The sequence below is a fragment of the Eurytemora carolleeae genome, unplaced genomic scaffold, assembly GCF_000591075.1.
Source record: "Eurytemora carolleeae unplaced genomic scaffold, Eaff_2.0 scaffold1407, whole genome shotgun sequence".
Classification (NCBI taxonomy): Eukaryota; Metazoa; Arthropoda; class Copepoda; order Calanoida; family Temoridae; genus Eurytemora; species Eurytemora carolleeae.
Genome location: NW_019397294.1, coordinates 69589 through 83257, shown reverse-complemented (window position 1 = coordinate 83257; position 13669 = coordinate 69589). Strand labels below are relative to the sequence as shown.

The 13669-nt window shown below is 31.9% G+C and overlaps 2 protein-coding genes across 3 annotated transcripts; both read left to right on the top strand.

Moving 5' to 3' along the window:
- Positions 1-5358: 5358 nt before the first annotated feature.
- On the top strand, positions 5359-6586 carry LOC111713329 (RE1-silencing transcription factor B; the record flags this gene model as incomplete). The annotated part of the gene is given in 2 exon segments (XM_023488170.1): positions 5359-5432; positions 5772-6586. Coding segments are annotated over 2 exon segments (649 nt in total), but the record flags the coding sequence as incomplete, so codon positions are not given.
- A 633-nt stretch (positions 6587-7219) lies between these two features.
- On the top strand, positions 7220-10724 carry LOC111713328 (uncharacterized). Of its 2 annotated transcripts, none has more exons than XM_023488169.1 (8): positions 7220-7405; positions 7649-7690; positions 7810-7844; positions 8256-8418; positions 8891-8970; positions 9394-9504; positions 9781-9866; positions 10494-10724. In XM_023488169.1, exons 1-8 carry the CDS (start codon positions 7246-7248, stop codon positions 10609-10611), a joined length of 795 nt encoding a protein of 264 aa, XP_023343937.1. In that variant the 5' UTR covers positions 7220-7245; the 3' UTR covers positions 10612-10724. The 2 variants fall into 2 exon arrangements, with proteins under 2 accessions (XP_023343937.1, XP_023343936.1); XM_023488168.1 differs by having other exon boundaries at positions 9781-9893.
- Positions 10725-13669: the final 2945 nt, after the last annotated feature.

The window sequence follows — 13669 nt, the reverse complement described above, 5'->3', positions numbered from 1 at the left end:
CATAATAACCATCCTTAACCCGTACTATCTATAGAAACAAGCTGTCATGGCAAGCTGTCATAGAGAGAGAGAATTAAAGAAATATTATCCGGTATCGCGTATTCTTAGGAGTTTTATCTATCCCCCCCTCCGCCAAGTTAGGAACGACGCCTGCCTGATAGGGTCAAGGTACATTACAGGGTGTCACACGAAACATGACAGTTGGTAAATAGTTTTAAATGTCTTCTTCCATAATCTGTTAAGTTGTTTGATACCAAAGAGATTAATAAAAAATATTATATCATTCATGAAATAGTAAATTTGATTTTAAAGTGAAACATATATGAGTAAAAGAATTTTTTAACAAAATAAACTGCGAAAAGTCTTTAATATGTAATACAGTACATGGAAGAAGACATTCAAAACTCTTCACCAACTGTCATGTTTCGTGGGATACCCTGTATCTCTGTATATGAAGAATTAAACGCCGTGGAAGAATAAATAAATAAATTATACATCTTTTACTTTTAGCAAAAAAATCTGCAAGCAATGATTATCCTTCCTCATCTGAACCTCAATACTCCTGTGATGAATGTGAATATTCTACTACCAACCGTTCAAACTTGATGAAACACATTGCAAGTAAGCAGGATGAAAATCAAGTATTTCCATGTGATTTGTGCAAGGTGGAAGCGGATTCATTGATTAACTTAAAGAATCACAGAAATATAATTCATTTTAAATCTGACTCAAAGAGAATCAAGATTATGAAAAAAGAAATATCGGGATACTCTTGTGATAAATGTGAGTACACTACACTTACTGCAAGAAGCCTCAGATATCACATTGAGACTAAGCATAAAGGGGTGAGATATCCTTGCGAAAAATGTGAGTACGTGGCCACTACATCTTGGCATCTTAAAACACATATTGAGAATAAACATGATCAAAGAGTGAGATATTCTTGTGATGAATGTGAGTACACTGCAGGTACAGAAAAACACCTCAGACAACATATTGGTTTTATTCATGAAGGACTGAGGCATCCTTGTAATAAATGTGAATATGCTGCAACTACAGCAAGTGATCTTAAACAACATACAAAGTATAAACACGAAGTAGGAAGATACTCCTGTCATGAATGCGAATACACAGCAACTATAGCTAAAAACCTTAAAAGGCATTGTGATAGAAAACATAAAGGAGTAAAGTTCTTATGTGATAAATGTGAGTTTACATCAGCGACATTATCTCATCTTAAGAAACATATTGAGATTAAACACTAAGTTTGAGGAACCAAGTATCCCTCTGATAGATATGAAATAATGCAATAACCAATCCACATTTTTAAGACATATCCTGTGACTAATATTATGGTCTTTAGTTTCTGGCTTTTCACACGGTGGATACCTGTTTGAACTATTGTTCGTTTGAACTACCGCCTTTTGAACTATTAGTCCTGAACTATTTGTCGTTTGAATTATTGTTCGTTTGAACTATTAGTCGTTTGAACATTGGTCGTTTGAACTATTTATCGTTTGAATTTTTGTTCGTTTGAACTATTAGTCGTTTGAAAATTGGTCGTTTGAACTATTGGTCGTTTGAACTATTGTTCGTTTGAACTATTGTTTATTTCAACTACTGACATATATCCTGTTTAAAATTTTGGGATTTCATGATCAATTTTTAGGTCAAACAATAAAAGATATTATACAAACAAAGAAATTTTTCAAATGAATTTACAAAAATAGATCAAATGAACATAAAAATTAGTTCAAATAACCGTAAAAATAGTCCAAATGAAATAGTTCATTGAACATAAAAAATAGTTCAAAACAACAAAAAAAAATAGTTCAAATGAAATACAGTGGTAACCAGAAAGAAAGACATGGAATTAATTTATAATTAATCAGACGACTGACTGTACAATCGAATTTTACAATTGCGCTTGATGAAACGATGATCACAAAATAGCCCTGTCCCGCCAATTCCAAAATGTGGTCTGTCTGTATCATGCTTTTGAATTACCAGAAATATTTACGTCTGATTAACTGTGAATTAATTCCGGGTCTTTCTGTTATGACTGTAGTTCGATGAACATAAAAATATTTCAAATTAAATAGCTCATATGAACAAATAATAGTTCAAAATAGTACACAGATATAGTGAAAATGAACAAAAAAATAGTTAAAAGGAACATAAAAAGTTAAAAGGAACATAAAAAGTTAAAATGAACAAAAAATAGTTCAAATGAAATTGGGGAAAAACAAAAGAATAGTTCAAATGTGGGTTAGGTTAGGTTAATACATTTTCTGGGCCGATCACATGCGGCCACATTTATGAAATTGACAAAGTGATAGCCGATATGTCTGGTTAGGTTAGGTTAAAACAATTTCTGGAACACGTGCTGCGGTTAGGAAAGGTTAAGAGGCCTCGCGCTGCAGCTAGGACAGGCTAGGGGGCCAAGCGCTGCAAAAATGATAGACTAGGGGCGGAGGGCTGCAGCAAGGACAGACTAGTGGACCGAGCGCTGCAGCTAGGACAGGCAAGTGATAGCTGATATGTGGGATTAGGTTAGGATAAGACAATTTCTGGACAGAGTGCTGCTTCTAAGTCAGGCTAGGGGGCCGAGCGCTGCGGCTATGAGTCCAAATGCAAACATAAAAATGTTCAAATGAACCAAAAATATACTAAAATTGTGTAGTTCCTTTACTAAAACTATATTTCATGCTTATTTGAATTTTTTTATTTGAATAAATTTTTTGTTCAGTTGAACAAATTTTTTGTTCAATTGAACTATTTTGATGTTCAATTTTAAATAATTTTTATGGGTCATTTGTTAATAGTTCAAATGAACAAAATTATAGTTCAAATGAGCATGAAACAAACTCGTTAGAACTATTGTTTTTTTAACTACTCTCGTGGTACCACGTGCAGTAGTTCAACCGAACAATAGTTCAAATGAACACTAGTTCAAACAGGATAGCATCTTTTGACACGGTCTTATATTAAATTATATGCTTCATTTACAATATAAACAACTCATGGGTCTTAACGGAAAATATCTGATGATTTATGAATAGTATTTAGGAAAATTCAAAGAGCATGTCTAAAATTGCATACTTTCGCGGATTTTCTTATGTACTTAAAATATTCATATAAAATTTCACATTTTCCAAAACAAACTTTATGTTGGAAAATTAAAACTATGATATTTGGTACGGCAGGCCCACCTGAACAATATAGGTGAATCTACTTTATCAGAAAACTATTTTTTTTTTACTTTCTGATCTCCAAGGTTATATTTCTCTGGGATTTCTAAACTTATCACTTTATTTTATTATTTTATTCTTCTGAACCATGCTTCAGTGAATGATTTTTTTGTGTGAATATTTTTTAATCATTTCAGAGAGAATGGCCGGAAATATTGAGACAAGGAAACAAAAATGAAGTAAATACTAATTATTAATATTATTGTTAAACAATTTAATTATTTCTTCTTGCTGAGAGAATGGCCGGAAACTTTCAGGAGGAAATAAAGATGGAGAATATTTAGATTAAAGAAGAGATTCAGGAAGAAATCTTTCCATCCTCTACTGGATCTACTGTAGAGGATACATTTCATGTTTTTATAATGTAATGCTTAAACATGATTTCTTCTGCTCTCTTATATTATCAAGTATACATATACTAATAAATAAAATGTGTATTTTAGATGAAATAGTTCTCAATGAAGAGGATCCTCTGCTGGTTGGATCAAAGATAACCAAGAAGAGGAAACTAGAAGAAGTGAATATCCATGTGATAAATGTGAGTATTCTGCAACTAGGCCGAATCATCTCAGAGATCATATTAAGAGTAAACATGAAGGAGTAAGAAATCCATGTGATAAATGTAATTTTTCTACAACCAGTCGAAATCATCTCAGAGAACACATCAAAAATAAACACGACGGAGTGAGATATCCTTGTGATAAATGTGAGTATTTTGCAACCAGACGAAGTCATCTCCGAGAACATATTGAGATTAAACACGAAGGTAGGAGATATTTTTGTGATAAATGTGAGTTCTCTGCAGCCAGCCGAAGTCATTTTAGAGAACACATCAAGAAAACACACGAAGGAGTGAGATATCCTTGTGATAAATGCGAGTATTTTACGACCACTTCAAGTCGTCTCAGAGAACATATTAAAAATAAACATGAAGGAGTGAGATATCCTTGCGTTAAATGTGAGTACGCAGAAACATCAATTATTACTCTCAATAATAGTATAAAGAATTAACACGAAGGAGTGAGATATCCTTGTGATAATTGTGGTTACGCTGCAACTAAAGCTAAATGATCTTAAAAGACATAAAGAGATTAAACACAAGTGAAATATCCGTGTAATAAATGTGAGTACGTAGCAACTTGCCTAAGCTATCTTAAACAACATAATTCAAGTAATCATAAAGGACTGTTATTTCCCTGAAATAAATATGACCACGCTGCAACTCGTGAACGTGATTTAAAATCTATTTTGAGAGTAAGCTTAAACAAGTTAAACACCTTATGAAAAGACATTAAAGATACTATTTCATTTCATCGACTTGTGAATCATTAAGAGGCGTAAAACGTTGCAAAATTACCATTCTTCACTGCCTAATTCTCAGAAGAACCTTGTATAATCAGTACAATGTATTCAATAATTTTATTCCTTTCGCTATCATATCATTATTATGTGTTATACGTTTAAATCTTTCCCCTTTTTTCCCATTTTTTACTGTTAACTGGGATTCTGTTTTTTTTTTAAATTATAATTAATTTTAATATTTGATATGAAAGCACTTACCCGCTCTACAATTATTGGGGCCTTACTTGATGTTCATAGTGATCCTGGGAAAGGACTGCAGCATCCAGTCGTACTTTCTCTTCTTCATGTAGGAGTAGTGTGTTCTTATTAATGACTTTTTTTTAATGTTTTCTCCAGCCTCAGGGGGTTAAAATAAGTAATAGGTGCACTTCCTTTAATTCGTTATCATCGTTTTTGAACTAATGTTCTTCCTCTTGTTCATCTTTAATTAAATGTCTACTATTGACGTATATTCACTTTTTAACTGAGGCTTTCCATTTGTCATGTTTTTTATCTGATGTGCGGTTTTTACTTTCCAAGATTCGCGGATTACGTAAGTTGATTTTAATACTATTTTTTGTAAAAATTTAAGATGTAAAAAATTCTAATATCTTGCACGTTAGCCGTACATTTAGATTATTAAAAAGCTCTATTTTGTAAACACTATAATGACAATTTCAGAAAGAATGGCTGGAATCATAAAGGAGGAAATGGAAATGAAAAACATTAAGATTAAAGAAGAGGTTCCAGAAGATACCCGTTCATCCTCTACTGTAGAGGATACATGTACTGTTTATATAAAGGAGGAAGATGTAAAGGTGGAAATTATTGAAACTAAAGGTAAGACCAACAACTCAAATATCCAAAGCAATCATTAATATTAATTTTTCATCTTTGCAAATGTTTAACTAGTTGATTTCTTTCAATAAAAAGTTAAAAGTGCCATGACTAGGGAAATTTTGTGACTTGAATCTAAAATTTTGTGTCTAACATTTGGTTTACGAATGAATGCCGTCTTTCTACTTTCAAGTTTCGTAGGACAGTCTGTATTTAAATATAAAGATGTTAAAAACAAAAAGTTAACCATTATTCCGTAGAATTCAGTTGATAGACTTCCATAAATCAGACTTAGATTCATAATTTTAATCAAATCTGTTTTTACTTGTTTCATTTATTTAGATGAAGACAATTCTCTAAGATTGGCAGGGAGAAACATAAAGAGGAAATTAGGAGAAAGGAAATATTCTTGTGATAAATGTGAGTTCGCCACATCTATTAAAAGAGATTTAAAAAGACATTTCTCTCAGAAACATAAGAAAGTTAAGGAATTAAGTTATTCCTGTGATCAATGTGAGTACACAGCAACCAAAGTGGGTAATGTCAACAAACATAAAAAGATCAAACATGAACGAGTGAGATATCTTTGTGATAAATGTGAGTATGCTGCAACAACAGTATATGATCTCAGAACACATATCGAAAGTAAACATGAAGGAGTGAGATATTCTTGTGATAGATGTGAATTCGCCTCAACTAGACCAATACATCTTAAAAGACATATTGAGAATAAACATGAAGGCATAAGATATCCTTGTGATAAATGTGAGTACACTGCATCGGACTCAAGTAATTTAAGAAGACATATCAAGAATAAACATGAAGGAGTAAGATATCCGTGTGATAAATGCGAATATGCTGCAACGGACGCAAATAATTTAAAAAGACATATTAAGAATATACATGAAGAATTGTGATATCCTAGTAAGAAATGTGACTTTAATCCGCGAATTTTATTGTTTTACCATGTACATATACAAAGAGAAATGTTCGGTCAATTGAAATAGAAGATGGCAGCTAAGCGCCCTGAAAGCCTAGTATATACAATATACATTGTTTGTCTTGTTTGTTTGTATCCAATAAACGTCAAAATGGCTGAACCGATCGGGTCCAAATTTTGTGTGCCTAGAATCAATATATGTTATTTATACTGTGTTTGTCTGTCTCTCTGTTTGTTTGTATCCAACCAATCGGTCACAAATTTGGTGTGGGACCTCACATGGCCCCAGGGAAGGGTTATGGATGATCAAAATTTCAAAAGTTAGCCTCCTATGAAATTTGATTATTATTAAATTTTGAAATCCAATAAATATTCTTATAAAATCAACAAACTTTTTTTTTACATCGGTTTACAATGTAAATATACAAAGAGAAAATGTTTGTATCCAACAAACGTCCAAACTGCTGTAGCGATCAGGCCCAAATTTTGTGTGGGACCTCACATGACCTCAGGGAAGGTTTATGGATGCTCAAAGTTCAAAAAAAAATTTCCCAAAGTTTTTTTTTTTTTTTTTTTTAAATGCGAAACAAAATGCTATGAAACCCTCGAACTTTTTATTTGTGTGCTATTGTTTTATATTGTACACAGAAAAGATGCGTACAGATAGAGCCATGTACTTAAAAGTTATAATAGAAGATGGGGACGAAACACCTTAAAAGCTTAGTGTTTATATAATTTTAATATGGAAATGGTAAATTATAAAGGTTCTAAGATGGTTCCTTGTGGATGTTGGATTTTATAAATACCTCTTCATTAATGTTGTCATTAAAACCTACATGTTTTAAACTTTTGATTACTGATATTATTTCAGAGAGCATGGCTGGAAATATGAAGAAAGAAATATTGGAGGAAGAGGTTAGAATAGAGGAGGAAAATGTTTGCATCAAAGAGGAGGTATCCTCTCCTTTTACTATAGAGGATACATGTACTGTTTATGTACACGGAGGAGACAACACTGAAAATATTGAGATTAATGGTAATCTTTAAATACCTTCAAATTAATAAAACAGTTCTCCTATTTAAGGAAATAAAATAGTATTTTTGAAAGACCAAAGCTTATTCTTCCAGAGAAAATTGTTTTTAATGTCATCACTCGTGAATTTAAAATATTTCAATGGGATGAAATACATTACAAGGATTGGAAGTAAATCTTTCCAGAAGAAATTCTGCGGCGATCCATTCATCTATTAAAGTATGACGAAGACTTATTTATTTTCAGATATTTTAGAAGTAGATGAACCTCATCAGCTTTGTGATAAAGGAAACTTATTTTCTTCTCTGTTTGTTAACACAATTTTTAATTTAAAAAATTGAATTATAGATTCTTAAAATTGATTTGGTTCATTTCTTCCCGTCAAAGATAAGTTGAATGAATTTTAGAGTTTGAAATTCTAAACCCGTTGGAGCCAGAGAAGGTGAATGAAAAAAGATAAAAATATATATATAAACTATAAAAAAAGAATTGGAGAATTCAAAGTTTGAATAAAAGGAATTTAGTCTTTGCAACAACCTCTAATATTTTAATCCCTAAATCTTTGAATACCAATGTAGTAGACTTAAGATATTTCATAATATTAATACTTTTAGATCTAATAACAAAAGTTTGAAATATCAAAATATCAAATCAGGTTTAAAAGATGTAGGGGTTGTAAATTTTGAGTTTATGGCAATGACTTAATACCTTTGGATTATTTTTTTCACCATAAACATTTACCCCCTCTCTTCCCCAGATGTGCGGTATAGTTGGAATTTTTTATAGTATTTATCGTTCAATAAAGATTTTTTTATCCCCGCCAACGTTTAAAAAATGATTCAAGACTTATCAGGAGGAGAAGGAGAAGATAGAGGATAGAGATGAAATCATGAAAACATTTATGTTTAAACTACACAAGGAGCTTAGAAAAGATATGAAGGAGCTAAAACAGGAATTGAAAAATTACATCGACAAAAAATTTTCTAAACTCAAGGATCCGGAATGTGAAGCACCAGGTAGTTTTTTTTTAAATCCAAGGATTCTGTCAAAGTATTAAATGATTTCTAATAAAGGGTTGGGGGCTTCTTACCACCGCTAATGAGTATAGTGAGGGGGCATTGTCCTAAAACCAACCTCCGTATTCGCCAATAAAATGAGAAATAAAAACAGAGTTGAAAACTTTAGAATAGGATATCCTTAATCCCGATCGGTAAATTGATCTGGAGATTAAAAACAAGAGAAGAACCAGTATTATTTTATCTGGAGATTAAGAAAAAGAGAAGATTAAGCATTGATCTCGATATCCACCATTCTTAAGTTTTCAGCTCAGGATTTATTTAAAGCCTCATCAAGTTTTGAATCGGTTTATTAGTATCCATTTCCAAAATGTTTATAAGATTCCAAAACCAAAGCTCAGATTTTTTAAACAATTGTACTGCTGAAATTGCTCCTCTTGGTTTTGATTTAATATTTAAAATTTTATTATAGCTTCCAACACCTGCAGAGTGCATCAAGGAATGGTAAAAGGAGAGGAGACTTTAGTTAATTTAGAAATGATGATTAGCCAGGTTATAAACTTATTTTTTTTCACAGATTTAACATTTTCTTTATTATAATGCAATTTATATATTTGTTAATTTGGGAATAATGCTCATTTTTTTAAATTGTTTAAAATTAGTTTTTATTTTATTGATACTGATTTGAGGCAAAGTAAAAAGTACTTATTTAATTATTGAAAAACCTTAAATAACCTTAAATACCTTTCATATAAATTGAAAGTTCCAGTTTGTAAACTAAGAGTGTCTAGTTAATTAATACTGTAAATTGATATTCTAGAAGTCTTGGGACTTAAATTGTCATCTTCTGTCTGATTGTTTGGCCCAATTTAGTATCGAACCTCTTTAAACTAATGCCCAAATCTTTTATCTTTTAAAATGTGATGATAATAATTGATTCCTGACTTTTGCATTGTAAAAAGTACTATAATCTAGTTTCCAAATGAGCTCGAAGTTCTGAAGGAAGCAATGATGCATTACAATTCTCCTAGAGAATTCTTTTTGTTCATTGGAACATATGAATCTTATGTTGATTTAACAGCAGAGGTGAGGAACTACTTTGTATTTATTACAATAAATTAGGAGAACTAATCACTTTATCGTCTCTTTTTTCAATAGATAAAGCAGACTTTCAAATTGAAATAAAAGTGTTCGTCTATATGACTTGAAAGGACCCTGTAACTCAAAAATTAATGGTCACCTGAAAACGTTAAGAAACTAAAACTTCAATTATTAAAAAAATGGCTTCAAGCTGGGAACATTACAGTGGAGGATTATGAGGGATTAAAATGCTTATTTAGATTTTATTGTTTAAAATCTCAGAGGTTCAGAGAAGTATGTCCAACATTTAACAATCTACTACTTGCAACTTTTGGTGGAGTAAACGCTGCCTCAAGACGGGCTGCTAGGTTAGATATTTCCTATGTGTTCTACAGGTAACATTGCATTGTATTCAGGGGTATATATTTTCATGAAAATCATTTCTTGCCTCTTTTGAAAATAATAATTTCCCCACAAAGCCCAAAACTTTTTAGAAGTATCTTTAACTTCTGTTACATTACTTGAATGTAAAAGAATTAGCATTTGCCTGAAAAATCAAAGACCTTTTCTAACCCTATCCTCTAATATAATTAGTTTTCCTTCTCTGTTGGGATATTTTTAGCAAAGCATGATTCAAATTATTGGTTTGTTTAAAGAGAATTTATCAGAATTAGGCTTTTAGGGCGCTTCGCGCCCATCTTCTATTTAAATTGTGAACATGTTCTTTTTGTTTACATTTAAAAACAAAAAAATCGCGGATTTCAAGAATTTAAATATTTTTACAAAATTAAAAACTTTTAAAAACATTTTTTTTAAATTTGTATCATTCATAAACCTTCCCTGTGGTCACGTGATGTCTCACAAAAAATTTGGGCCCAATCGGTTCAGCCGTTTTGACGTTTATTGGATACAAACAGACAAGCCAAATTTATATATAGATAAGATGCTGGTTCGACAGTGCAATTTCTCTTATATTTGATATCACTTTATTTTAGAGCAAAATCCAGAATAGCGGACAGGAAAAGGAAGAAGGAGAGAAGAAAAGAAGAAAGGGAAAGTAGAGAAAATGGAGGGAAAGGGGAAAAGAAGAAGAAAATGGTGAAGTTGGGTTGAAAAAGAGCTGACTAGGATAAGAAACAATTTTTGTATAAAAATATTAGAAATAGAAGTAAAGAGCTGATAAATTCATGAACGAATGAATTCATAATAAATGAGAAGTGCGGTTATTTTGCAACTACAGTAAGGATTTTCAAGGAACATATTGAGAGTAAATATGAAGGAGTGATATTTCCTTTTGACGTATGTGAGTATTGAGTACACTGTAACTTCATTAAGTAATTTCAAGGTTTGTAATAAGAATAAAAAGAATAAACAAAAAATAAATAAAAATTTAAAATAAAACATAAAGAATTAACAACAAGAACAGTACTTAATTACATATTCAGAATAAATATGAAGGCTTGAGATATCTGTGTTACAAGTATGGTTATTCTGCATCAATAGTAAGTATTCTTAATGAAAATATTGATCGAGAGTAAACAACAAGGATTTATATTTCCTTGTGATGTATCTGATTACACTGCAAGTACATCAAGTAATTTTAAAGTTTATATTCACTGCAAACTAAGAATAGATGATCAAGCTCTCACACAAAAATCAAACAGTATTTTGCCAATTAGTTCTTTTAAACTTAAGCTAGGAACAAGCACTTTGAAATTTTTAAATGCTCTTGTCTAGAGCTACAAAAAAGTACAAGAGAGTTGGTAAGGTAAAACGAAAGGTCAAGACGTTGTGAGACTTTAAAATAGAAAAAGTCTAAAAAAGTTGATGACTAACTTTCAGACATGTCTAGATATCAGTGTATTAAGAAAAAACATGAATGAAGCATAAACCAAGTTTAACATCCATGTACCAAATCCAACGAGGTTATAGTATATAGAGTGATGATGTACGCTAATCCTTTACTAATTGTACAGGCCATGTACTTCACTTCCAAAGGTCAATCTGTATATTACAGTACTCGGGGGTGATTTCTGAAAATATTTATTTTCATTTAAACATGGATCTCGGTAATTTATATAACTAAAAAATAGATAACCTTTCTTTACTTTCAATTACACTTTTTAAGGAAAACTTAAACACTAATAAGTCAAACTAATATTGGAATATCTTACTAAAAATTGGCTGCTTTAAAAGACTTTTAATCATTAATTGTCATACAATTTTTGATTCAAGCATGAAAATACTTGATTTGAGAAACCAGGGGATCCAGCAACTTTTGCACTCTCTAAGCGTACTCATATGTGGCAAACAATCTTGTAAACAGTTCCGAACAAACCTAAAAATAAAATATATATCAAATATCAAACTATTTTAACGATTACTAGACTAATCTTATATTTCAATTGCGAACAAGGGCGTATACGGAAATAAATGTGGGGGGGGGGGCAAANCCCCTAATAGCTTCTGGGGGTGGCAAAACTTGAACGGTAAATTCAAAACATTTGGCATTTTGGATACTTAAGGTACACATATACACTATATGGGCCAATTACCGTACAAGGACTACTTTATTGCACAACGGTACCCTTCAGCCCATTGTAAGGTTTGTTTTGTCTTAAATAGACAGGAATTCTTTCAATTTCCAGTAATGTATCTGCTGCGCAATGCGCATAGATCCAAAAGTTAATTAGCATATCCTGAAATTGCATGCTAGCTAGACAAGAATATGAGATGCATATCCTGAAATTGCATGCTAGCTAGACAAGAATATGAGATGCATATCCTGAAATTGCATGCTAGCTAGACAAGAATATGAGATGCATATCCCGAAATTGCACGCTAGCTAGACAAGAATATGAGATGCATATCATGAGATTGGAGGCTAGACAGACAAGTTTTCTTTCATTACACAAAGCAAAATTTTTACTCTGATCAAAGATATAAACCAAAAAAATGTTTAAAAACGGAAAAACGATCTAACTATCAACATCCATAGTTTTGGCCTAACGGAGCTAAAAGGCCATTTTAAGTGTTTCGTAGATAGATTTAATAGTAGGTATGTTTAAGATATTCTCCTAGGAACAATCGTTTCTTACAAATTATGACTCAAAATGTATGAAAACAGAATGGGATTTTATCAACTTTTCAGAAAGATCATATAAATAATAAAAAAATTTACGTTATATTTGTTTTAAATTTATATAAACTCGTACTTATTTTGTATTTCGAATGGTATATATAATATGATATACTAACTTGTTCTTTGGTAAAAAGTATCGAACTAAATTGCAAATTTCATTGTAAACCCGGGTTTTAATGAACGTAATTTTGAAAGAGAGTATGGACATTTTGGCTCAATTATAAGAATCTTCGAGCGATAAGATTGGGATTCAAATTGGAGATTTTATTCAAGTAGGTATAGTGAATAATCTCTAAAAAAAGTTTTTGGGGAAATTTCCGAAAATGAAAAATAGATGTGTTGTAAGTTTGCAAAGTTATCCCACTCCCACATTCACAACGTAACCTGCTCCCTCTATCCCGTTCCCACATTCACAACGTAACCTGCTCCCTCTATCCCGCTCCCACATTTACAACATACCCTGCTCCCTCTATCCCACTCCCATATTCACAACATAACCTGCTCCCTCTATCCCACTCCCACATTCACAACGTAACCTGCACCCTCTATCCCACTCACACATTCACAAAATAACCTGCTCCCTCTATCCCACTCCCACATTCACAAAATAACCTGCTCCCTCTATCCCACTCCCACATTCACAAGATAACCTGCTCCCTCTATCCCACTCCCACATTCACAACATAACCTGCTCCCTCTATCCACATTTACAACATACCCTGCTCCCTCTATCCCACTCCCATATTCACAACATAACCTGCTCCCTCTATCCCACTCCCACATTCACAACATAACCTGCTCCCTCTATCTCCCTAACTCACTCCAACCCTATACATAGAAACATTAAACACACTGTAAAACAAATGTAGAGGGCAATTAAACTGTTTTTCTCTCAAAAACTATCTCATATTCCGACTTTTAAACATTCTGCTGAATAAATGTAAATTTACTTTTATTATCGCATTAGATATTTTTAACTATCCCACCCACTTATATTTTTTCTCATCAAATTAACTCCTTTATCCGAAC